Source organism: Giraffa tippelskirchi, chromosome 3, assembly GCF_054371585.1.
Source record: "Giraffa tippelskirchi isolate mGirTip1 chromosome 3, T2T-mGirTip1v1.2.pri, whole genome shotgun sequence".
Lineage (NCBI taxonomy): Eukaryota > Metazoa > Chordata > Mammalia > Artiodactyla > Giraffidae > Giraffa > Giraffa tippelskirchi.
The window spans coordinates 5,695,181-5,720,366 of NC_137277.1; the positions used below are offsets into that span (position 1 = coordinate 5,695,181).

General features: G+C 56.1%; 1 protein-coding gene across 1 annotated transcript in view; it reads right to left on the reverse strand.

Moving 5' to 3' along the window:
- Positions 1 to 17,848, reverse strand: part of SDK2 (sidekick cell adhesion molecule 2) — a 268,402-nt gene extending 250,554 nt beyond the window's left edge. Inside the window, exon 1 of the mRNA XM_081581340.1 lies at positions 16,668 to 17,848. Within this exon, the coding sequence (XP_081437466.1) occupies positions 16,668 to 16,731 (64 nt within the window). The 5' untranslated portion in view covers positions 16,732 to 17,848. The remainder of the gene's footprint in view (positions 1 to 16,667) is intronic.
- Between the last annotated feature and the right edge of the window lie 7,338 nt (positions 17,849 to 25,186).

Sequence of the window (25,186 nt, forward strand, 5' to 3'; positions counted from 1 at the left end):
CCAGCCGAGGTGTGCTCTGGCCTTGAAGACAAAGGCATTTTGTACACGGCTTCTCATAGGATAAGCAGACAGGCAATGCATTCCAGACAGGACCAGACAAGCCAGTCCCCGAGACACAGGGCTGAATCCCAGACCTTTCCCCTCCATTCTCCTGCCCACAGTGATCCCGACGATTCACCAGACAAAACCGCCGAACTTCATGGACAGGTTTCCAGGCTTGCTCACCATCCTGCCTCCTCTTGTCTTACCCCAGAGCCCGAGACAAGAGAAAGCCCTGCCTTCTCAGCCCAAGGAGAGGTAGTGGACGCCCAGAGAAGCAGGCAGGAGGAAAACAGGATCTCGGTCGGCTGAGCTCTCTGCGTTTATAGTCCAGGAAGTGGAAGCCAAAAGAGGGAAGGGGACTCCCTTATAGGTCTGACCAGCGGGCAGGGCTGGCCTCATGGTCCAGTGACCCGAGCTTAGGGGCCCTTAGGGGCGCTTAGGTCAATGCTTTGCTGTCACCATTTAGGAATTCTTAACAGTTGATCCCCAAGAGGCCTGCATTTTCATCTCACTCTGGGCCCTGAGGATTACATCACTAGTCCTGCGGGTGGGAGAGAGGTCTTACTGGAGCCAGACCCCCTTTCAGAGCTGATCCCCCTGGCGTGGTCACTGAGCGGCGCTGAGCGAGACAGAACTGCATGCGATGGGCAGGCCAGTCTCCTACATTTCCATCAATGGAGGTCTTCGGAGAGTCAAGGCGTGAGGAGGGACCTTTTGAGGGTCAGGGAGGTGACACCCCAGAATGGTGCCTCGGAGGGGCCTAATGGCTTGGCCAAGGCTGGGGAGGTGGGAAGAGAGGCCAGCTGTCTTCGGGGCCTTGGTCTCTCCAAGGAAACCATCAGCAACAGCACCTAACATCCGAGGGCTGGGCGGATGCAGGGCGCTCAACTGTGCCAGCCGGTCCCGGGGTCCCGTGCAATGAGAGCCAAGCTCTTCACTCGGCTTTTTTTGGGAACAGCCATGGGAGAGGAGAGAGCCAAGTGGAGCTGACTCAGAAGCTCAGCCCGGAAGCTCCAGCTCAGAGGGGAGGCCTGGGGAGGGACGAAGCCAGACATTCATTCCTCTGTGGCCACTGTCCCCGAGGAGATAGGTGCTGGCAGCGGGTGGAGCTTCGGGAGGAATGTAAACCCCGGGGCAGGCTGGGCCGGGAGAGACCTCATCGGGTCCAGCACATGTCAGGATGACGGTGGGGGCGGGAGGGGAGAGTGTTCTAGAGCCTCGGAAGCAAACATGGGGGTCTGAGCCCCAGGGGGTGGGTCCCCAGGGTTTTCCAATGAGTCTGGAAAAAGGAAGCATTCAGTCCACAGGGGTGGCCTCTTGATCCTGCAGCATTGCTCCATTTGGGCCCAACTGATGGGGTCAAGCGCTGGCCAGGACCCAGGGCCCCAGGGGAATCTCCACGAGGCCGGCCAGTCCATGAACACTGCCAGGATGAGCTTCTTCAATTTTCGGATCGATTCTACTGGCCTGTTTTGTGTGGTCAAGAGGATGGTCGAGGGGGTGCTGTGAGAGTGGAACATATTAATACATGCAGGACCCTCAGAACGGAATGTGGCGGGGATGGCATTCTATCCATCACGGCTATCACCCAGTTTCAGGGATTCCAAATGCACTTTCACATCTCTGTAGTCAGAACGCATCTTACTGCAGACGGAATGGCCGTATCTTCTCTTTCTTAGCGGCGCATAAAATAATGGTGTGTCTTACAAGTGATGCTCCAGGTTTGACCAAATGTGAGGTGGTGACCGTGATGACAGTGGTGACTGACATCCCCACCGCATTTTTTCAGCCCCTCCTCCTTCCACGTGAGCTGAGGTCTGGGGTGCTCGAGTGCCCTTTTCCGTGTGGAAACGGGCAGGGAGCCCCTAGGTGGCTGGAGAAGGCAGGAGCTTGGGGTCCCCCGGGGAGCCTGGTCTTGGGGGTGAACACAAAGTCAGGGGCAGAGGCTGTGACAGGCTGGCAGAGTCCACGGCAGGGTGGGTGGGCAAGGGTGGGCCCCTGGTTCCCTAATCCATTCAGTGGGGAAAGGATGCTTCCTCACGGGCTTGTTGAGAGGACAGGTCCATCCATATCTGGGTCACAGCAAAGGCTCAGTCCGTGGCACCTCTTGTTATCACGCACTGACTCTGAAAGCGAAGTGTCTGGGAGATAAGCCGGCTGCCTGTCTGAGGCTGATAGCTGGGGTGGCAGAGGAGTGCCCGGGCTGAATGTCCAGGGAAGAGCTGATGCTCAACCCTGTAAAGGGCTATTCAGACCCACCGCACTCCAGGAGACCCTGCGGCTTAGGGGAGCCAACGTGAGAGGTGATGCCCCTTCCAAATCCGCACCCCAGGGGCTGACTCTTGACCTCCGCCTTCCCCTGGCAGAGGCCCTGGCCACGGCGGCGCTGTCTGCACCCAGACCCCCGAACCCGGCCCGTTCTGCAGCTCTCCCTCCCTCCCAAACCCCAATCCAGCCAATGTGAGTGCCCCCGCAGCTCAGGTGGAACTGAGAAAGAGGGTCCAGAGGAATCACGGTCCTGCCAGAGGCTGGCTTCTCAGTTAAGGTGGCCAAAGTGCTAACACCGGCCACGGAGTGAAGCCTGCAAAAGGCACCTGAAATCCCAACTGCCCAAGCCCCGTGGTTTAGCACACCTCACTGAGTCCCCCGGCCTCATGTCCTCCTCTGCGGAATTGGTTAGCCGTTGGTAATCTGACCTGAGAGGCTCTCTGAGTTGCCCTAGAGTTGTAGCTCATCTGCTGCCCCTTAGGGAGGCTCCAGGACTTAAGGCCAGAGGAGGGATGGGGGGGAGGAACACACACTCTCCCAAACGCATGTGCTCATCACAGGGGTGGACAGACAAGACAGGCACTGCCTGCGCTTCCTGCTCCCCTCCTGAAGCTTGCAGAGCTTCCAAGGCTGCCAGAGAGACAGCTGAGTGTGAGCACCCAGAGGGCAGGGCCGTGGCAGGAAGCCCCTTGAGAATGCGGCCAAGCACAGCCTGACCTCAGTGGTTGAGCCACCGCGAAGGTGTGGATTTGCTCCCTATTAAGTGCTGCTTGGCAATGAGACAAATGAAAACAAAGCCCTGGGGAGGGTCTCATCAGTGCAACAGGTCAGGAGAGAGAATCCAGGCCGGAAAAACAGTTCAACTGTGCATTTGAAGACAACCTGATGGTCTGTGTAGAAAACCTGATGGAATCTACAGGAAAGCTACTTAGAATTGATCACTGAGTCTGGTCACATCCCAGATCTGAGTCAAAATCCACTGTGTGCCTATATCCTCCAGACAAACCACTGGAAGCCAAAATTTAAAAAAGCACTGACAATGGCATAAAAAAACATGAAATTCTTAGGGACACATCTGGCAGATGATGTACAAAACCTGGACTGTGAGACCTACAACGTGTTGCTGAGAAGAAATCAAAGACCTAAATGATGGAGGGCAGCCCATGCTCGTGGGCTGGAAAACTCAACGTGGTCAGATATTGACACCCTTGAACTTGGTCTCTATTATCGATGCAATTCCAATTGGAAGTGCCAGCAGGATTTCAAAAAAATCTGATTCCAAAATTCATAGGTAACATTAAGCAAAATATAAAACACACATGGCGATGGAAAGGACTTGGAAGAGCCAAAACAACTCTGAAAAAGAACAAAGTTAGTGAACTGACACTACCTGGTTTCAGGACTTATTACAAAGCAACAGTAACCAAGACCACGTGCTGTTGAAATAAGATGGACAAATAGAGAAAGGAAGCAGAACAGTGTCCAGAAATAGACCCACACCTACAGGGACAAATGATTTTCAAAGGCACAGAGATAATTCAGTGGCAAAAGGAAAGTTTTTGAAAAAGAAGGCTAGAACAATTGGACATCCATTTGAAAAAAAGGAAAAGAAAAAGATCTATACAGCGGGCAGAGAGGGTGACCGAGGGCACAAGGAAACTTAGTGGTGATTTGGTGATGCTTTTAGGCTTTCTATGTGTGTCAAGAACGATCAAGTCACACACTTTGAATAGCCAGTTTATTATGCCAAAACATAAACAAACACCCAAAGTTCTCTCCCACCCTACAAGTCCTCAGCTTCAAGGTCACCTCCTCCAGGAAGCCTCCACTGGGGCAGAATTCTCAGCTTCACCCCTCTGCACACCCCGACCACCTACTTCCCACCTGCACGAGTGTCCTTCACACTGTTCTCTACTGGTGACCGCAGGCTTGATGCCCACACGTGACCGTGAACAACTTGAGAGCCAGGACCTGCCTTAACGTGTGCTGGACCCCAGGCCCTATGCTTGGCTCACAGTAGGTGCTGAGAAAATGCTCAAAGGGCAAAGAGAGGTTTTGTTGTCCATGACACACGAGGGTTATGTTGGTGCTTCTAGCACAAGTTACTTGAGCCAGTGATGACGTCACCCCTGTCCTTCCTTTCCCTGGAAGAAAGCCTCTGGGCTGGGTTTTTTTTTTTTCTTTTTTTTTTTAAAGGAAGGACATTGGGAGCAAGAGCTTCTGCTGGTGAGAAAAAAAGGAAGGAAGGAGAGGAGGTTCCCGCCTCCCACGTGCAACACGAGCTTCACGGGTCCTGCTAAGGGAGCTTCACCACCTGCCTCCGTGGGGGAAGCAGGCAGAGCCCATCAGAGTAAACGCGGCTCTGCAAGGCCACCAGTGTAGCTCCCGGACTAACCTCCAGGTTAGTCCTTCTAAAGTGTGGTCCCCGGAGCAGTGGCAAGCACATCACCTGGGAACCTGCGAGAAGCTCCCGTGCCTGGGTCCCAACCTAGACCAGACGCTCTGGGGGGGCGGAGCCAGGAGATGGGCCTCTGAGCAAGCCCCCCGGGGGGGCATCAGGCTCAGGTGAGAGCCCACCGCTCCAGGCCACTCTCTCCCTTCCAACAATGACGCAGGTTGCCCCTGGGGCCCCTGGGGCCCCGGATGTGCTCCCGAGAGTCCCTGTGCAAGGCACCCCGCCTCCAGCTTTGATCAGCCTTTCTTCCATCCCCTGGCCCCATCCTACTCCCGTGGCCCCATCTGCATGTCAGCATCTCAGGGGCGCGTCTCTGCTTCAGCTGGGACACTCAGGCTGGGCTCAGAGCCCTCCCACAGCGGAGGCACAGGAGACATGGAGCCCTCTGCTCCCGGGACCCTGCGGCTGGACATTCCAAGTTCCTGGACAGACAATGGGTCCTCACATCGCAGGCGAAGTGGCCGGCACGGGGGCGCAGACAATGGGCCTGTGTTTCTCCCCCACGCCTTCCTGCAGCCGCTCTCAGCCCGGGTGCTGCCAGGGAGGCCGAACCATCAAAAGCACAGCGGTGCACCCGACGGGTCCCCAGTGCCTCTGCCCAGCGCCCAGGCCGAGGTCAGGCTCCCCATTATCACACCCTCCCTCCCTCCCCGGGGTGAACAATGCTCCTTTTTCCTCAAGGCTTCCGGCCTCTTCTAAGCTCTTCATCCGCTGAAGCCTCAGGAGAAAGGGATTCAATGCCAACACCTCTCTCCTTCTCCCCGACGTCCAGCCTCTGTCTTCCTGCGGTGGGGAGCACGGGCCGTGGCCGGAGCTCCCCAGCCCCCCGGAGCCACAGCCAGAAGCATCTCGTCTCGCCTGGGCAGATCTCTCTTCATTAGTGCAATCACATCAGCGCTGACAGCAGCGTATTTACTGCTGCCCCGACGACAACCATTTGTCACCCGGTGATGCACAGCCTGGTAATGAGCTTGGGGCAGAGCTAATGACAGGCGCTCCCCCCGACCCTCCTGGGCAGCTCTGGCCCCGTGCCGGCCTGCCCGCTGGCCCAACACCCTGCCTACGGCCGCTTCACCAGCGCAGGGAGATGGGCTTCCAAACGGGGAGGTCCAGGCCCACTGGGCTGAGCCCACTGGGAGCCGGGCCAAGTCAGCAAGCATCCATCTACCAGGAGGGGAGACTTCAAGGTGGATGGAGCAGGAAGGCGTGAGTGCCCGGCACGGTCTCAGGGCAGGAGTCCTTCCTTCAGTCCAGGGCAGGGAGGGCCACACAACCGTGATGGGGAAGACTGGCTGCCCCCAGGGGAGCCTGGGAGTGTGTGGATGCTCTGGGCTCTGCACCCAGAAGCCCGAGAGCCTCACCAGGAACGGAGGAGGGGAGTGACTGAAATGGATCTAGAACATTTAGGGCTGCAGGGGCCGGGCGTGGAGTGCTGCTGGGATGTAGATTACACTGTTGCTGCTCGGTCACCCAGTCGTGTCCGATTCTTTGCGACCCCATGGGCTGCAGCACGCCAGGCCTCCCTGTCCCTCACCATCTCCTGAAGTTTGCCCAAGTTCACATCCACTGCATCGGTGATGCCGTCAAGATGCAGATCGCACTAAGGCCCTGCATTTAAAACATAATTTCCTTTATTTATTTGTGCCCGTGCCAGGTCTTCATTGCTCTTGGCTCGGGCCTTCTCTAGTTGCAGCGAGTGGGGTCTTCACTGCGGTGCTCACGTTCTCATCGCGGGGACTTCTCCTGTTGGGGAGCACGGCCTCTGGGTTTGCAGGCTTCAGTCCTGTGCACACGGGCTCAGCAGCTGCAGCTTGTGGGCTCCAGAGCGCAGGCTCAGTCGCTGTGGCACACAGGCTGGGTTGCCCCGTGGCATGTGAGATCATCCCGGACCAGGGATTGAAACCATGCCTGCTGCGTTGATAGGCCGATTCTTAACCACTAGGCCATCAGCGAAGTCCTCCAAGGCCCTGCTTTCGCAGAGGATGGTTTCTGGTCACGTCGGCTCTCCTGGAAGGCATCTGCGTGTGAACAAGATAGACCCCTGGGCAGGAGGCACGGTTACTACAGCCCAGTGCCTCTCACTGGGAGAGTCGTCAGGCCTTCACTGAACACCCTGCTCCCAGCTCTTCTTCAGTTACATGGCGGAGCTGATGTCTGACGCATTCAGTGGCTCATCCGCTGAAAATGAAAAGAGGAGGTGCCGGAGGGCCCAGGGAGAGGCCAGGAAACAGGCCCCCTGATGGTATGGAAGCGAAGGGAGGACCCAGCAAACACCAAGCACCCAGACAGCCGAGTCCTCTAGGGACCCAGAAGGCACCAGACCAGTCACGGTGGATGGTTATGGTGGCCCAGGGTCGATTACGTCCGGGATACAACTATCTTAGGAGGTGGGTACATATTGATAGATACGTTACGGAAACACTTCCACACAAATGGTTGCAATATATATGTGTAAGGCATCTTGGACTCTTAACAGACGATTTGACCAGAGAGATCATTTCATTCACGTTTTTCAAAGCCAAGTTTTGACATCTATCCCGGGGGGTTCCAGGAAGCCAGGGGGCAGACGAACCACATCTTCCAGCAACATCAATGGGCTTTACAATACCCTTTGTGTGTTAAAATAGAATTCAGAGAGACTGCGAGTGGAATGTAAAATCTCGGGTATTAAAAAAGGAAAAGGTGGGGTGGATGGCCCCAGTACATGTGTCTACTCTCCTCCACCCCTAGAGGCCTTCACGGGAGAGCTGGGGAATGCTGTTCCTATGCCCCCATGCTTTCCCACGGAGGGCCTGGGGAGCCAGGAGGGACCCAGCGAGAATGGACCCTGGCCTCCGAGGCCGCGTGGTGTCACAAGCCTTCTTCCGTCTCTCTGTCGTCACTGTTACCCCTGCAGCACCCTGCTTCCAGGGGTTGACTTCATTAATGGCGAACAATAATTTATATCTAACACCTCGCTCCTTGTTGATGAAGGGTTATTATCTAAACTCAAGGAGTTTATAATTAAAGGAATCAGTCACACACACACACGAAGAGATAATTCAGAATCAACAAGACCAAGCGTCAAGTGAGACTTCCAGGCCATCGGCATCTGAGTGGCTCAGGGGCATTTGGGAAGCACGTATTCCAGCCGTGGGGCCCAGGGGAGGATGGGGTGCAGGGGTAGGGGGGAGGAGGGAAGGGCGCTGATGGCTTAGGGGGGCAGGGTCGGGGAGAGGGGAGACTGCAGCTGTGCACAGGGCAGACTGGGGCGGGCTTGGCGGTGGTACCCAGTGGAGGAAGCCACGAGGGTAAAGGTCTATCAGTAGGGTGTGGGGGAGGAGAGATGCAAGAGGTCTCAGCCTTCAGATCCTACTGTTAAGACCCCCATGGGATGGGACTTCCCTAGCGGTCCAGTGGTTAAGACTTTGCCTTTCATTGCAGGGGGTGTGGGTTCGATCCCCAGTTGGGGAGCTGGGATCCCACATGCTTCGTGGTCAAACAAACCAAAGCAAAACATAAAAAATAGAAGCGATATTTTAACACATTCAATGAAGACTTTAAAAATGGTCCACGTAGAAAAATCTCAAAAACAAACCAAAAAAACCCATGGGAGAGCAAATGGGGCCTCCAGAAAGAGGTCTGAGTCTCTCAGAGAGAGGCGAGGCCATGCCAGCCTGCACCGGTGCCCTGGCCGAGCACCCACCCAAGCCGGGGCAGAGCTGGGGGTCACGTGAGACGGCTCCCTAATCCCCAAGCAGAGTGGCAAGGCGAGTGAGTCCCGAACGTGGATGTCTTGACGGGATCAAAAGCTGTGACCTAAGAGGCAGCTGACCTGCCCTCGCTGTCTCTTTCTGACAAGTCAAGGGACCTCGGCAAGTGGCTTCACGTTTCTGAACTTTCTAACAAGGTGAGTAACCAAATACTTTCTGGCCCACATCCTTCATAGGTTGGGATAAAGAGGAAAATGAGATGCCCGTGAACGTCGCCCGCAGACAACTGAGTTTCTAGGAAAGGATCTCGTACAGACATTCACCTCAAGGCCTGAACAGCCGATAACAGCTCGGTATCTGGGTTCCCTGTGGTATATCTGCATTTTATGCTAGAGGTGGGGAATGTCTCAACCAAAGAAACAGATCCCTAATAGTGGAGGCTGAGATGCTAACTGGCAGGTCTGTGAAAGATAAAGGGAGCAGAGGTATTTGGTGACAGGGCACATGATAAATTGTAGACCCGAAGCTGAATGTGTTTCCTTGACATCAAGATGCCAATAATGACACTGATGTACAACTTACTCAGTGTTCACTATACACCGAGCTCTGCCCTAAGAGCTCAGCATATGTCATTAAACCCTGTTACAACCCAGTGAGTTTAGAACAGCTGTATCTCCATTTTACAGATGGAAAAACCGAGGCACAGAGAGGCTGTGTAACTTATCCAGGGTCACCCAAGCAGTAAATGACAGGAAAGTGAATTCAGGGAGTCTCCTATGTCTCAGGCCCCTTACAGGTCCGCACTGTCCCATCTGGACCCTCTGGTGGCACATTCTGAACCAGCCCTTGTGGTTCGAAGCAGGGAACAGAGCACCTGGACCAGACTCAGAACTGGCTCACCTTACCTGGGGACAAGCCCAGGCAGGCAGGTGCCACGGCTCAGACTCTGCCAACACGGCCCCCTCCCACAGAGGAGTCTGGGTGTGGGGGATCCGGGGTCTTGGCTCCAGCAGGCCCCTGAGAGGCTCCGTGTCCACCCCTGAAGCTCAACTCCCTCAATGGGTTGCCTGCGGCCAGTAATATTTCCTCCTCTTCGGATTATCACATCATCAAAATTTCATCACCCCTCTGGGTCACTAATAGCTTCCTAAATGGATCAAACTTTAATTGCTTCTCTCCTCCACCCCCATTCAGCTTAGAAGACTGTGTGAAGCTCAGTCACGGGGCAGCCAGTCGTGAACACCACCCAAATGCCCCTCAGGAGACTCCCCCAACATCTCCAGGTCCTCCCACCCCGCAAGAGGGAGGCCAGGGAAAAGCAGGAGAGGAGGCGAGGAGGAAGGGGCTGCCCTCCTGAGGGCGCATGTTCTGCCAGCTGACGGAACCAGGGCAGAGGTGAGAGCCAGGAGTGGGGTCAGGAGCAGGAAGAAGATTTCCCAGGGTGATTTCCAAACTCCACTCCTGCCCCGGGACCAGACCCTGCCTGCCAGCAGCACCACGGGCCTGGCACCTCTCACCGGGAAGATGTCAGTGAAGGAGACTGTGCCGGCACAGGCCAGCCCAGGCAGTGGAAAGACGCCCCGCAGAGCCCCAGGTTCAAATCCTGACTTCCAAGCTGTGGGGCCTTGGGCAGGTAATTGCTGTGAGACTCGGTTTACCCACACACTGGAGGTGAAGGAGGACGAACGCAGACAAGGATTGGAACGCGCCTGGCGTGGAGAAATGGGCGCCATGTGTGAGCTGGCTTCCCCTCTGGACATCCCAGGACGGGGTGTGTTCTGTCTCAGCCGTGTCCGTCTCTCTGCCGCCCCATGGACTGTAACCCGCCAGGCTCCTCTGTCCATGGGATTTCCCAGGCAAGAATACTAGAGTGGGGCACCACTTCCTACGCCAGGGTATCTTCCCAACCCGGGGATTGAATCCACGTCTCCTGCATTGGCAGGTGGATTCTTTACCGCTGTGCCACGCCCCACCTAGGATGGGAAGAAGCAGCCAAGTCGCTCAACTCTGGGGAAGAAGCACATGAAAGTGAAGCAAGAGGAAGACATGGGAGAAATACAGAGAAAAGATACCACAGGGGGAAAACCTGGGAACAAAATGCAACCTGAGATCCAATCTGAAGACCCTTCAGCAGGGCAAACACAGAAGTGCAAACACAGTTAAATTAGCTTATTAAGTGCCTGCGATGTGTCAGGCGCCACGCTGAGTACTCTGTTTGCGTTATCTCATTTACTTCTCCTGGTATTACAAACAAGCCAACAGGGCTTGAGCGTCCAAGTGATGGAACGCAAAGTGGCAGAGCTGGAACCCAGGTCGGCCCAGTTCCAAGCCACTGGCCACCTCTCAACAGCATAAGGAAAAAAAAAAAATCTCAAAGGCAGGGAAGAAACAGCACTGGCTAGGGGCAGCTCGGGGGGTGCCTGAGGGATGGCCCTGTCTTGGGTTAAGTGACTGCTCTGTACGAAACACCCTTCTGGAGACCACCATGTCGCCCCTGCGGTTGTGAGGAAGGCTCAGCATCACCAGTGCGCGCTGAGATGCTCTTTTTCCAGCACAGGGAAGCCTGCACTCCCCAGCTCCCTTGCCTGGAAAGGACCACTGGGTGGGGACCACATGATCAGCTCTGGCCAATGGGCTGCAAGGGGAAGTGAGCCCGATTAGAGCATTTAATTGCAGATGCGAGTCTTCCCCTCTCATGTATTTCAAAAGGTGCCTCCACGCCTGGATGGGCATTACCCAAGCCTCCTACCAGTCCTGCCAATTTCCTCCTCATAGAAAGATGGAGTTTGGATGACAGGGATTCAGCAAGGACCCAACCCAGAGGACAGGATGCTAAAGGCCGCTTTACCTGCAGGGCCAGAGGTGGGAAAAGCTGGGAAGAGGGGCGAGGAAGTCTGAGCACCGGCTCCTGTCTCAAGAGAAACAATATTCCCAATGGACATGTACACACTGCTATATTTAAAATGGATAACTGGGACTTCCCTACTGGTCCAGTGGTTATGAATTTGCCTTCTTATGCAGGGGATGCAGGTTTGATTCCTGGTCAGGGAGCTAAGACCCCACGTGCCTCACTGCCAAAAAACCAGAACCTTTAAAAAAACAACAACAAAAAACAAACCCAGATGCAATATTGTAACAAATTCGAGAAAGACTTTAAAAATAAAAGGATAACCAACAAGGACCTACTGTAAAGCACAGGAAACTCTGCTCAATATTAGGTAACAACCTAAATGGGAAAAGAATTTGAAACAGAATAGATACATGTATATGGATACCTGAACCACTTTGCTGTACACCTGAAACTCTGTATCCCTGGCTCAGGGAACCGGATGAGACAAGCTGGGCAGCCCCTCCCTCGCTTTGCCCCTGGACCCTGAGCAGCCCAGGGCTGGGGGGGGGGGGTGTCTCTTGCTCAGCCTCTGTTCACCAGCCTGGCTCCCCGGCTCCGCCTTCCGCCCCAGCCAACCGGAGTGGGTGGGAGGCTGAGGAAAGGCAGGGATGTCTCAGCGACCAGGCTCCTTTCCCTTTCCATTACAGGCCGTGGGGCTGCCGCTGGCCCACTTGTTGCTTTTGGCATCCCAAGGCCCCAAATTTATGATGACTCATTCCCCCAGCCTCAGGGCCGTCTGTGGCAACACACTCCAGGCGGGGCCAGGGTGGAAATCCCACAGGCAGCACCCTAACACCCAGCGTCAATTCCAGCTCAGTTTTCCAACTCCCTAAGGGGCCTGGAGTCAGAGGGAGTGGGGAGGACGGGAAGGAAAGGGGGTGGTTCCAGTCAATCAGAGAGTTCCTTCAAGGGCTAGGAAAACCCGCTCCAGGAAGGTTCACCAACACAAAGCACAGCTGTCTAACAACCGGCTTGTTTTGTAATGTAGTGAGTCCCCCGTTGCCAGGGGTATACAAGTAGAGATCACATGGCCGCTTGTCCCAGGCTTGTGGACAGAGTGGGAACAGCACTGGAAGATTTTTCATGTTTCAAGTCAAACGAACCGATCCATGTAAGTCCCAAGGACGAAGAACAAGTTCAGTCTCTATTACTGTTTAGCTTACAGCCCAACTGTGTTCCGTGGTACCAGATCCAATGCATACCAATATGCAGTTTAACACATTATTTTAAAGTCGGCCCTTCAGGCACTGTTTAAACAGAGAACTGCTGTAAAGGACTTGGCCTCTTTCCCAGCCTCCCTTTCTTGATGGAACAAGGTTGCTGGCCCCTACTCTGGCCTTCCAGCAGAGGACATAAAGGAGAGGCGGTCGATAAATATTTGCTGTACAAATGCATGAAAGGGAGAGTTTCGGAGGCAGGTATCAGGCTGCCAGCACGACTCGGTTCTCTGGGTGGGGGTCCTGAATCTGTCCATCCCAGGCGGGGGTGAGGCTTCTGTGGCCAAGACAAAGCACCAAACCGTGGCGTTCATCGAACCACAGCCAGAAATGTTCCAGACTGCCCAGCCGAAGCCCGGGGGCGCAGAGGGCGAGGGCAAGGGGTGTGCGGGGCGGAGAGCCACATTTCTGGCCCTGGGAGAAGGGAAGGAGGGGAACAGGGACCCCCCCTCCCCCCCGCCGGCCCACCGTCATGTGAGGCTCCTGAGACACATCAGCTGAGCCCCAGGCAAGCATGCCACTCGGCCTCGTGGTAATTAGTAAGGAGCCCTGATCAATAAGTTATTTTTTGCTGTCAGTAATTAATAATTACAGCTTAGCCACACCATGTAATTAAACTTTCATCCCATTCCCTTGAGTGCTGTTGGGCTTTCATTGTGATTACCTTCCAGCACTAAACTTTCTCCCTCCGGAGCCTTCAGGAGCCTCCAGGGCTGCTGGACCTCCCAGTCCTCCCACTGCCTGGGTCCCTCAGCTCAGACTCCCCTCCGTGAACCTTGTGGACCAGCTGGCTGGGCCGCAGCTTCCAGCCTCCAGGCCTCCCTGGGATGTCCAGTAGCAGTGGTCAAGTCTTCGAGGCATGTGAGACATCTTGCCAGGCTCTTAAGATGCACCCACTCTCCAATGCGAGAGCCTGGGAGCCCAGAGCAGCACTGCCAGGGGGCCACTTTGAGTCACGATGACGTGGCCACAGAGCGAACTCAAGGAAGGGTCCTGAGTGAGGGAAAGGCATTCAAGGCCTTTTCAGTGGGTGGCCTGGAACCCACTCCTCGTGGTCCCTTGGCTTAGAGTAAAAACAATCATGATGACAACAATAACAATCACCCTTTACTAAGCACCTTCTAGGGCTTTCCAGGTGACTCAGTGGTAAAGAACCCATCTCTAATGCAGGAGATGTGGGTTCAATCCCTGGGTCAGGAAGATCTCCTGGAGGAAGAAATGGCAACCTGCTCCAGGATTCTTGCCTGGAGAGTCCGGTGGACAGAGGAACCTGGCCGGCCGCAGTCCGTGGGGTTGCAAAAGAGTCGGACTCGACTGAGGGACTCAACAGCAGCAAGAAGAAGCACCGTCCACGCACCAGACTCTTGCTGGACGTCCCCTGGATACCTGGTTCCCTCTTATGGACTCAGCTCTTTTCACACATCACTGCACCTAGTTTGGGGAATACACGGGACCCCTGTGACACTGAGTTTCAGGGGAAATGGTCGAGGGGTAGCTTTCAGTATAAACAGGTAATGTTGCCAGAACCCGAGAAAAACAACTAGGCTCAGTGGAGATAAAGTCTGGCACTGGCCAATGTGAGGTTTGTCCCCAGAGAGGGAGACTGCTTGGTTCCCCTCTCTGTATCACGAGTCAAGAACGGGGTTCATGGGCTCAAAAGTGACAGACAGGGCCAGTGGCTTTGGATGTACTTAGTCGCTCAGTCATGTCCGAGTCTCTGTGACTCCATGGACTGTAGCCCACCAGGCTCCTCTTTCCGAGGGATGCTCCAGGCAACTACCCACAAAGGGTTAAAGGCATGGAGAAGAGAGGCAAAGGAGAAACTCCTCTCTCAACCCCAGAGCAGATGAGAAGCGACCCTGGAGCTCCACGCCTGACCCTCCTAACCCAACACAGGAGGCAACAGAGCCCCCAGACTCGGGCGGAGACCAGGTTTCCCCACAATGCTCTGCACGGCCCGCCGCCCAGGAGACAAATGGAAGCAGAGGACCCGGAGTCAGAGAATACAAACGGCGCGGCAGGGGACCTGGGCAGCCACACTCAGGCGGGCAGCAAACAAGAGAAGCGGGAGAGAGTGAATCAATCAGAGACCTTTACTGCTTCTGACGGGCGAGCCCCTCCCATCGGAAGCACCGGGACACAGGGCGGCCCGGCCTTCAGCAGGGCGGATGCGAGGCGACGGCGCTTGGCCTTAGGTGGGGCTGGGCCAGGTGTGGAGGTGGGTCATGGAAACGACTCAGTGACTGCAAGGAGAGGCTTCAGGTGCCCTGGGGACTCCTGACAAGCCGGGTCCTGGCTGGGACAAGAACTAGTGAGCCAGCTGCCCAGAGACACCGTGGAGTCTGTGCTGTAATTAAGTTGGAAGCATCCAGACAGAGTCCTCCCTGTGTCCTGGCTTTCAGCTAGTAACCCCACCGGCATCTCAGAGCAGAGCTGGGACGTGTCCTAGGGCACGCTGACCTGTTCCTGTTCTATCACCCTCACCATCCTCCCCTGGCCCTCAGAAGAAGGACCCTGTCCTAGGGTCCACCTCAGCTGCAGATGGTCCTCGTTGAAGGGGGAGAGGGGCTTAGAACTAACCTGGTCTGGGTTCTGACTCCTGCCCCCAGTAGCTTGGGGCAAGTCACCTAAGGTCCCAGACCTCAGTCTTCCCATCTGTTAAATGGCTACTAGAACAAGACGACCTCTGAAGTCCCCGCCTGCTGGAAGATTTTACGATGATCGTAAAAATAATAATAACTTTTATTACCTTATATTTGCAGGGCCCCATTAAAAAATTTCTAAGTGCTTTAACATAAATTACGCTGTAAAATCCTCCCCTCAACCCTGTGAGTGAGGGCTGATTATTTTTAATCCGTTTGATCTCAGCTCTCTGGAGCGCCTGACGCTGGGGGCATGGAGGTCCCTTCTTCCCTGCGGTTCTGGGACCCCAGAGATGGGGTGGGGCTCTTTAGAGGCTGCAGCCTTCGCAGACCGGAGGCTCCCCCCTCTCCCCGCTCCGTACCCCCAGCGGCGGGTCCAGATTCCCTCCCGAGCCTGGAATAGGCAAGGCCAAGCCCGGGAGGGAGTCCTGAGCTCAGTCCAGGCTTCGTCTCTCTCCGCCCCCAGCAGGCGCCGCTCGGACACCGCGGGCACCGCGGTCTGGATCCGCCAACAGCAAAGGCAAGAAGCACGGGCGCAGCCCCCCTCCCCCGCGGTGACCGGCGGGAGGGCTCGGGGGTGTCTGGGTACCCGCCCTCCGGAGGAGGGCAGGGCGGATCACGCCTCCTCCTCGGCCCCGACAACCCCACCCGAAAGCCGCCGGCCCTTCTCCACCGGGAGGCCGCTCCCGGCAGCTACAGGTCAGAGCGGCGGCTGCAGACAAAACTGGGCGGCAGAGGCGGGATGCTGAGTGTGTGTCTGCGGAGGGCGGGAGGGGAGACGGCCTCCGACCGCCCAGGGCACCGCCTCCCCGGTGGGTCCTGGGCTGCGCTCGCGACCTCGGCTCGGGCGCGCACCCTGAAGCACCCTCGGCCCCGGCGGCCGGCCAGGCAGCCGGGCGCGGGCTCCGGGACGTGCAGGCCCAGCAAGTGCCCTTCCGCGGCGTCCAAGCCGGCACCCCCCGCTCTGCTCCGGCTCTTTTCAGCCGCCCTGCCGCCTCCCTCTCTTGCCCCAGAGTGGCCAGCGCGTGCCTGGAGGGGCCTTGCCTGTCCCCGCGGACTCCAAGCGGGGGCCCAGGAGCCGCCTGAGCCGCTGGGTGCCGCCGGGCGCTGAGCCCCGCAAGGAAGGGTCGCCCCTCCCACGCCAGCTCGAGGGCGCTCGCAGCGGGCGGGGGGCGGGGGTAGCGACACCCCCCCCCCCACTCCTCTGAGGCTCTTCTCAGCCTCCACGGGCGACGCCTCCCTGCATGGACCCCCACCTTCCCTCATTCGGAAGCCACAAGTCTCAACAAGACCGCCCCATCCCCCGAAAAAGAGCCCCCAAACTCGGGGAACGGATCCTGAAACTCCCGGGAGAGGGCTCTGCCCCGGCCAAGACCCGGGTCCCGGAGGCCGTCGTGAAGCCAGCGGGCTCCCGCCCCCCGCCCCCTCTCCCCCACCCCACGTGGGGGTGAACCCCCATACCTTGGGCTCCGGTCGCGCGGATCCGGTGCAGGACCAGCAGCGTCCAGATGAGCGGTTCCCACATGGTGGCCAGCCTTGTTTTCGGAAGGGGTCTCTTCTGTACTGTTTTATAATCCTGGTGGGGTTCGGTACCCCGCGGCTCCGACCCGGAGCGGTATCCACCCGGGAGGGGCGGCGCTGGCGACCCCGACCGTTCCTCCTCTTCTTTAGTCCAAGTCCGATCCCTGGTGGCGCGCCGGGAAGGCGAGGGGCGAGCAAGGAGACGCAGGAGAGGCCGCTCTCGGTCTCGGGGCGCCTCCCCCCTGAGCACCCCAACTCCGACTTCTCCCGCGCAGGGCTGCCTCGGCGATCCGGCCGGGTCGCGGGCCGGTCTCCGGAATAAACCGACAACTTCGGGAAACTTCCTCCGGTGGCCACGTTGCCCGCCCCCCGCCCCCTCCCCGCCCCCTGGTTGGGTGCTCGGCGCGGACGCAGTCACCGCCGATCTGGGCGCCGGGCCCCCGGGGCCGGGCGGGAGGCGAGCGCGGCGGTGGACGCGGCTGCCGGGCTTCTTTCAGGGGCGCGGGGTTCGGGGGGCGCGGTGAGCGTAGCGGTCCGAACCTCCCTGAAGCTGAAGTTTTCTTCTCTCTAACTTTGCAGCCGGCATCTGGCGGGGCCGAGCCACCCCTCTTGGCTCCACCGCCCCGGCGTTCAGCCCGGGGACTCTCGGTCCCTCACGGGGACGCCCGGCCCGGGCGCGCCCTCGGCTCCGCGCCCAGCGGGCTAGCAAACTTTGCGGGTCCCGCGGCCCGGCGCGCCGCCCCGCGCGCCCATGTCCGCGCCGGCTGCGGGGCGGCGGGGACGGCTGCTGGGCTCGGCGATCCCGCCTGGTGGCCGGCGCCCGGGCGCGGAGGCTCCTGCCGGCCCGAGGCTGGAGCTCGGCGGCTCTGCCCTCCGCTGCGCCCCGGCCAGAGCTCTCGGCGAGACGCGCGGAGAGCCCGGCAGGCGGCCCCGGCTCCGGGGGCGCGGCGCCTCCTCGGACGCCCGGCGCGCGCCGACCGCCCGGGCCGGAGAAGCAGCGGCCGCCGCGCCCGCCCCAGCGCCTCGGTCGCGCCGCCGCCTCCGCCCGCCTCGGCCGCTCGCTGGCCGAACCCGCCGCCCTCGGCTTCCCGGGCTCGTTGTCCGGAGAACCGCTCCTGCCTGCGCCGAGCGGGAGCTGCGGGGGCAGCGCGAGCCGGGGACGAGCGCGGCGGAGGCGGAGGCGGAGACGCGGCGAGGGGGGCCGAGCGCTACCCCGTGGCCGCGACTGGAGAGCAGCCTGCGCGCGGGGAGGGGGGGCGGCGGCGGCGGCCCCGAGCCAGGCCCGGGAGCGAGCCCCGCGGAAACGCGAGCCGTTTGCGCGGCCGCGGGCGCCCAGCGTCTCCGGGACCCGCCGGAGGGCAGCAGTGGCAGCCTGGAACCTTAGCCGGGCGGGGTGCGCTCCGAGCCCCTGGGGTCTCTTGCCCAGCCTTCCTTTCCAGCCTCGAACCGGTACCTCCATCTCAGAGGCCTCATTCGACCTCTCTCCCCAGCCGGGAACCCCGACAACCCTTCCCGGACGTTGAGTAACACGGCTGGAGGGGGAGCTGGGAACAGGGGTTCGGTCAACTGGTTGATTTCAGTTTCTCCTTCCCAGGTCAGGCTTTCAAAAGTCTGGAACCGCTCAGGGCGGAGAGCAAGACGAAAGAGAGGCAGGGGACTTACAGATGGCCCAGAAAGTGAAGTTGGTGCCAAGGCATATGCATTCTTTGTTTCTTCTTTAAAAAAGAATTTTTTTTTTTTTCCTTTTGAGCTCTTCTTGCAAAGAGTAGAACGGTAAATTAGGAAAGAAGCTATAAAAAAGGAAGCTCGGAGGTTTCCTTCCTGGTCGGCCAGAGAAGTCAGCTGAACTCAGGAACCGAGCCCAGCATTCCTGAGAGAGACACCCAGCACGGGTTTCCAGGACTCGGTTACACAGTCCTGGGTACTAGACAGTCTTGCTTCCAGGGACCCCTTCCTCCATGAAAACACCCATGTGTATATGTTGAATATAATGTTTATGACTGTGTTGGTACAGAGACGAATATATTAATATTACATATTGAAACCGTTTTCTTCAACCTGAAAGTTCATTGATTTCTCCTGATTTTAAAAGAAAGGAAAACATTTCCCCATCGTGCTCCTGGTGCTGCACCAGCAGAGCCACGTGGCGTCTCCCTGTCCCCTTGGCGTTTCCACCGAGAGCAAAGAGCCGCCGAGATTCCACCTGCGGGCACCGCGCTTTTGTCCTCTCTCTCCCTGGCGGCCCTTTCCACCCCAGAGGGCATCCTTTCTGATTGCTGTGGAGCAGACACAGCCCTGCCAAGCTTTTATCACTTTTATATTCCCGTCTCACCTGCCTCGGAAAAAGAACCCTGGGCCGCCTCTGAAAGCGGCTGAGAAGCCAGCCTGCTTTACCTATGTGCTTCCATTGCCTAATCAAACAATATTTCGTGACTCCCCCCCCCAACCCCTGCCATGAAAACCTGTGCTTCATCCCAGGCTGAAGTCCTTCGGACTGGCTGACTAGTAAAGGGGGGGAGGCTTCGAGGGGTAGGTGGCCTAGGTATGGCCAGCCCTCCTTCGTCCTAGCTGCGTCATTGCTGGCTGCTTGGAGATGATCAGCTGGGGCCTCGCACACGCCTGCTTGCGTTCACCACCCCATCCCAGGGCTCGGGCCCTTCCCAGACCTCAGAGAACAGCTGTCCTTAACGGTGCTGTTACACTCTCCGCTCACAGGGGGGGCCTGAGAGCCAGATTTGCAGGAACCTCTGCTTCTCAGCCAGTCAAGGACCAGCAGAAAGGCTGCATCTGGGTTCTCTGAGAGTGGGCGCTCCCATCCACCCGAACGGCCACCCTCCTCATCCAGTCCCAGACTTCGTCTGTCAGGAGTCTGAACCGGATGCTCCTAGGAGCTCCGAACAGCATTTATTTCTTTGTCAAAAGAGACATGGTCGCACAACTGTGTGTAGCCCCGTGCACCTTCTTCAGGGAGTTTAATCCCCAAAGGCCAGGGCCGGGCACCAACCAGCGGTGGCTGGTGGTCGAGGAGGCTTCCTTCTGTGTGGGAAGCCTCCAGGTGTGTCTGCTCGTTAGAGAGTGAAGAGGACGGTACCCCTCCAGCAAACCTTTGTCTCCGTCCATCTGAGGCTGTCTCCCGCCTCGGCCTGTACGCACACAGACAGCAAGGGAATTGATTTTGCTTCGGAGAGTTTCCCCGGCCCAGGAGGAGACTGAGCAGGGAGCCTGCTGCGGTGAGAGGGGGTAGTTATGGAGAAAGTCACTTGCAGACACCATGACCTCATTCTTGCCAGCAGCGGTGTAATTAGAGGTTGCAAGCGGTGCAGTTACAGTGGGGACCCCTCAGCAGGGGCCACGTGGCTTTCCCAGGCTCTCCTCTGCCTCCCTGGCACCTTTTAATTTGAGTCTGTGGGTACAGCTCTCCCGGAAAGCTCAGTGGGACAGGATCTGGGGCTTTCCCCTCATTTATACCCCACCTCCCTACATTCCCAGAGCAGGCAGGCACGCAGAAGTCTCTTTCTTGGCGATGCCCTCCCCATCCATTCCAGTCTGTAAATTTGAGGTGGTGGGTGGGCACAGCCACTGAGATGAGCACCATTCATTTCAAACGAGAAGGAAAGGCCGGGGTCACCCACTGCCCCTGCCCCCTCTCCCATTCCAGGTGGACGCTGTGCGTTTAAAACGTCATCCTTCTGGTAGAAAAACCTTTGCGAGGGCCCCAAAGAGTACCACGCTTTCTTAGCCTCCCATTCCACACATCCCAGCCTGTGCGAGAGCATTACTGCAGAACTTGGCCAAGGAGCCTTCGGTGTGGGAGGTGAATTACACCATGTGCCAGCCAAGAGCAGGGAGACCAAGCCCAGGACAGTCAGATGGAGCTGTTCAATCTCACAGAAGGCTAAGATCCTCCCCACCACCCCTCAGCCTCCAGCCCGTCTTCCGCCCCATCGTACACACAGAAACCAAAGGTTAGGCTGGGTCAGCTCTTCAATAAGATTATTATAGTTTTTTTTTTTTTTCTATTTTCTATTATCTTAAATATAACAACAACGAGAAGAGAGTGTTCTTTTGCAGGGCCAGGCGGATCCTCCAGCCTCGGGGACCAGGCGGGCGGCACGATCCCGCAGAGGTAGACACACGTGTGCCCTCTCCCTGTCCCCACTCCCTCATCCCTGCTTCCCAAGGTGCTCCAGGGGCCGCCCACAGCCGGGAAGCCCTCTCCAGGGGTTAGTTTGCTGAGGAGGAGAGGTGGAAGAGTGAGCCTCAAGAGGAGGGAAAAGAACTATGCAGGACTCCATCTAGAAGGAGGGCTTCCCAGGGGGCGCTGGTGGTAAAGAGCCTGCCTGCCAATGCAGGACATAAGAGATGAGGGTTGGATCCCTGGGTCGGGAAGATCCCCTGGAGGAGGGCATGGCAACCCACTCCAGTATTCTTGCCTGGGGAATCCCATGGACAGAGGAACCTGGCGGGCTACAGTCCATGGGGTTGCAAAGAGTCGGACATGACTCAAGCAACTTAGCACAGATGCAATCTAGAAGGAATATGGAAGAAAGACCAGAAGAGAGTTAGGGTTGAAATGGTTTTTATTTATTTTTGGCAGCACCTTGCGGCATGTGGGATCTTAGTTCCCTAACCCGGGATTGAACCCTCACCCCCTGTGGCTGCAGCGCAGATTCTCAACCACTGGACCGTTAGGGAAGTCCCTGAAGTGGTCCTTAAATTACAGGTTTCAGGGCAGAAATACTTCCCAAGCCCATCCTTCCCTCTCCCCACCCCCCCTTCCTCCCCACTTCTTCCTCCCCTCCCCCCTGCCACAGTATCTCATTCCCTGCTGTTCTTGGGGTTGTCATGGGCACAGCTGGGAAAGGTCCCCCAGAGTAGAGACCCTCAGCAGAGCCATCTCTGCTCCACCTGAAGGGAACTCAGACAACTAATTGCCTTGAAACACGGCTCCTGGTAAATAATTAATGGCATTCGTTTTTTTGTTTGTTCTGTTTTGAGGATGGAGAAGGGATGGAGTCAAGTTGATAGGAGAGGTTTATTAGTCTCCATCGGAAAAGAGGGATGCTCTGGGTCCTGTCTCAGGCAGCTGGGGTTTCCCTAACCCAGTGCCGCAGGCTGCAGGCTGGGAAGTCCAAGGTCAAGGGGCTGGTGTAGTCGACTCTTGGGGAAGGCTCTCCTGGCTTGTAGATGGCCACTTTCTCGCTGGGTCCTCATGTGGGAGAGAGAGGGGGCCCGGGGGAGGGGGGAGGCTGGAGGAAGGGAAAGAGCTCTGAGCTCACTTCCTCTTTCTTTTAAAAAAATATTTGTTGATTTATTTTTGGCTGTGTTGGGCCTTAGTTGAGGCATGCGGGCTCAGTAGTTGCAGCACACGGGCTTAGTTGCTCTGAGACACGTGGGATCCTAGTTCCCCAACCTGGGATCGAACCTGAAGCCTCTGCACTGGATGACAGGTTCTTAACCACTGGGCTCTCAGAGAAGTCCCTCATCTTACAAGGACACCAATCCCACCTTTGGTGTCCCATCCTTATGTGCCCATCTAAACCCAATTATTAATACCTCCCAAAGACCCCATCTCCAAATATCGTCCCATTTGTGAAGGTTGAAAATTGGGGGAGAATACAGTGTACACCTCTACAGTCCCCTAACCCAAGATCCACACCATCCTCAATAAAGTGCTGTAACTTACTGCCACTCCCTTAGGTGAAAGGGACTAAGAAAACAACATGTGTTCACGGCTGGGCTGGGGGCAGCCTGATTCTCTGGCTTTCCTGTGCTAAGGCCAGAACCACCATGGGTGTAGCTACCGGTCTCCCAAACCCAGGATCTGATTGGCTGTGAATATACCTAAGTGGTCTGGGGCTTCATCTTCCACACCCTCCAAGAAGAGGAAAAGAGACACAGGGAGATGGAGGAGAAACCCACCAATACTGGTGCAGAAATGAAATGCACATGGCCTGCTGGTCCGGAGCCAGATGCAAGCCAGAGAGAATGGAGGTTAACAGACCACAGGAGACAGCATTTTTAAACGATAAAACTGCTAAATGTAGGCTAGGCTGGGGAAGGAAGTGAACGCATGAGGAAACACAGGCATCTGCTGTATCTAGGCCATTTTCAGTCACTCTGAGCCCCCAGCTCAGTGTGTTGGGAAGATGCAGTCAAGTCTGGTGGAGAAGCAGTGCTCACACTGGACAGGAGAGGGCGCTATAAACACATAGTGCTGGCAGGCCCAGGAAGGAGGAAGTGGGTTGGGGTCAAGTGTGCACTTTGTGGTCGTTTCAGGAACAAAACCAGCATCTATTTTACTCAAGAGTGTTCTTAACGTGTCTACAATACAGTGTAGAGCACCACAGAGAAGCCCGCCTCTGGGTGGCCGGGACATTGATCTTTAAATTAGACAAGGATTTAGAATCGTTTAAGGCCATTCAAAATCACAGAGCAATGAACTCGAACTTGAGCAGGGCTTATTTCATCTGTTTAGTACGAGAGGAAACTGTGACTCCGCCTTTCAGAGCCATCAAAGGCGAGCTCTCCCAACTTAAAGGGTGAGTGCCTTTGATTGGGCACCATCGGCATCAGGAACACTCACCTCTTGACTGTTTCGAAGCCACGCCACACACGGCATGGCTGCCTTAAGGCTGCAGCCTGCCCATCCCGGAGCCTGAAATGCCCTTACTCCAAATGTCCGCAGGGCTCACCCCTCCACCTTCACTGTCTCTGTTTAAGTGGTACCCAGCCAGTCAACCACTTTGAAAAAGGAACCCACCTGAAGGGTGATGCTCAAAAACAGTCACTACTGGTGAGGGGGAGACATTCACAGGTCAACACAGTTGCTGGCAGGGCGACATGACCAGCACATGTGCCCTGCACACACATGCACGTATACACATGTGTGCAATGCACACACACACACACGCCCTATGCTTCCTCCGGCTTGCTTTCGTTTAGCACTTTTATCACCATGTGACCATTTGATATGGGCTTCCCAGGTGTCTTAGTGGTAAAGAATCCACCTGCCAATCAGGAGACTCAGGTTCAATCACTGGGGTCAGGATGATATCTTGGAGAAGGAAATGGCAACCCACTCCAGTATTCTTGCCTGGAAAATCCCAAGGACAGAGAAGCCTGGAGGGCTACAGTCCCTGGGGTTGCAAAAGAGTCTAACATGGCTTAGCGAAACAGTAACAACAACCATCTGATATACCTTAGATTTTAAATACTTGTTAGTATCTTTATTGCCTATCTTTCCTCACTGGAATATAAGCATCTTAAAGGCAGGGATTTTCACCAGTTGTACTCTGTGTATGTCGAATAACCACAGTCAGACCCAGCGATAATATATATTCAAGGAAATCAAAACCACGGGAAAACGTATATGAAGTGTGAACAGCCTTTCAATTTCATTGCTGTGTCTTTCCTCCCACTGACCTTGCAAATTAGGCTATTTACACGTCAAGTGTGTTTTTCCCATATTTGTATTTACAGCAAACATTACTACTGCCTGAAAGTTAACCCAATCTCTGACTAATGCCTGTAACTTATACAATCACATGTGGTGGTGGTGGTTTAGTAGCTAAGCCATTTCTGACTCTTTGTGACTCCATGGACTGTAACCCGCCAGGCTCCTCTGTCCATGGGATTTTCCAGGCAAGAATACAGGAATAGGTTGCTATTCCCTTCTCCTAGGGCTCTTCCCCACCTAGGGATGGAACCTGGGTCTCCTGCATTGCAGGCAGATTCTTTACTGACAACCACCAGGAAAGCCCATACAATTACATTCATTCATTTAATTTCTAAGAAGTAAGATTTTACAGAACTACTTATGTTGAAAAGCTGCGTGGATTTTAGGCATGAGCTTGCTTCTCATTACTATGCAATCCATAATGAAAATCATTCTGCAGATCGCTTAGAGTTTTGGAACAATCCTGCAGTTACTTCTTCAGATAATAGAACTAGACTTTGCTCCAAGGCAGGCTGGTAAACTACAGCCTTCAGGCCAGGTCCCACCTGCCAGCAATTTTTGTAAATAAAGTTTTATTGGCACAGTCACGCCCATTCACTTCTCTATTGTCTGTGGTTCCTTGCAGTTACTATTTAATAGCAGAGTTGAGTAGTTGCGACAGAGACCTTATGGCTTGCAAATTTTCAACATTAATTGTGTGCATGCGTACTCAATAGCTCAGTCATGTCCAGCTCTCTGTGACCTCATGGACTATAGCCAGCCAGGCTCCTCTGTCCATGGGATTCTTCAGGCAAGAATACTGGAGTGGGTTGTCATTTCCTCCTCCAGGGGATCTTCCCAACCCGGGGATCAAACCCATGTTGCCTGCATTGCAGGCTGATTGTTTACTACTGTGCCACCTGGGAAGCCCCTATATTCACTAACTGGCCCTTTACGAAAAAAATGTGCCAACTCTCACTCGAAAAGAAAATGATGCATTGTTCCATACATGTCCTAGATT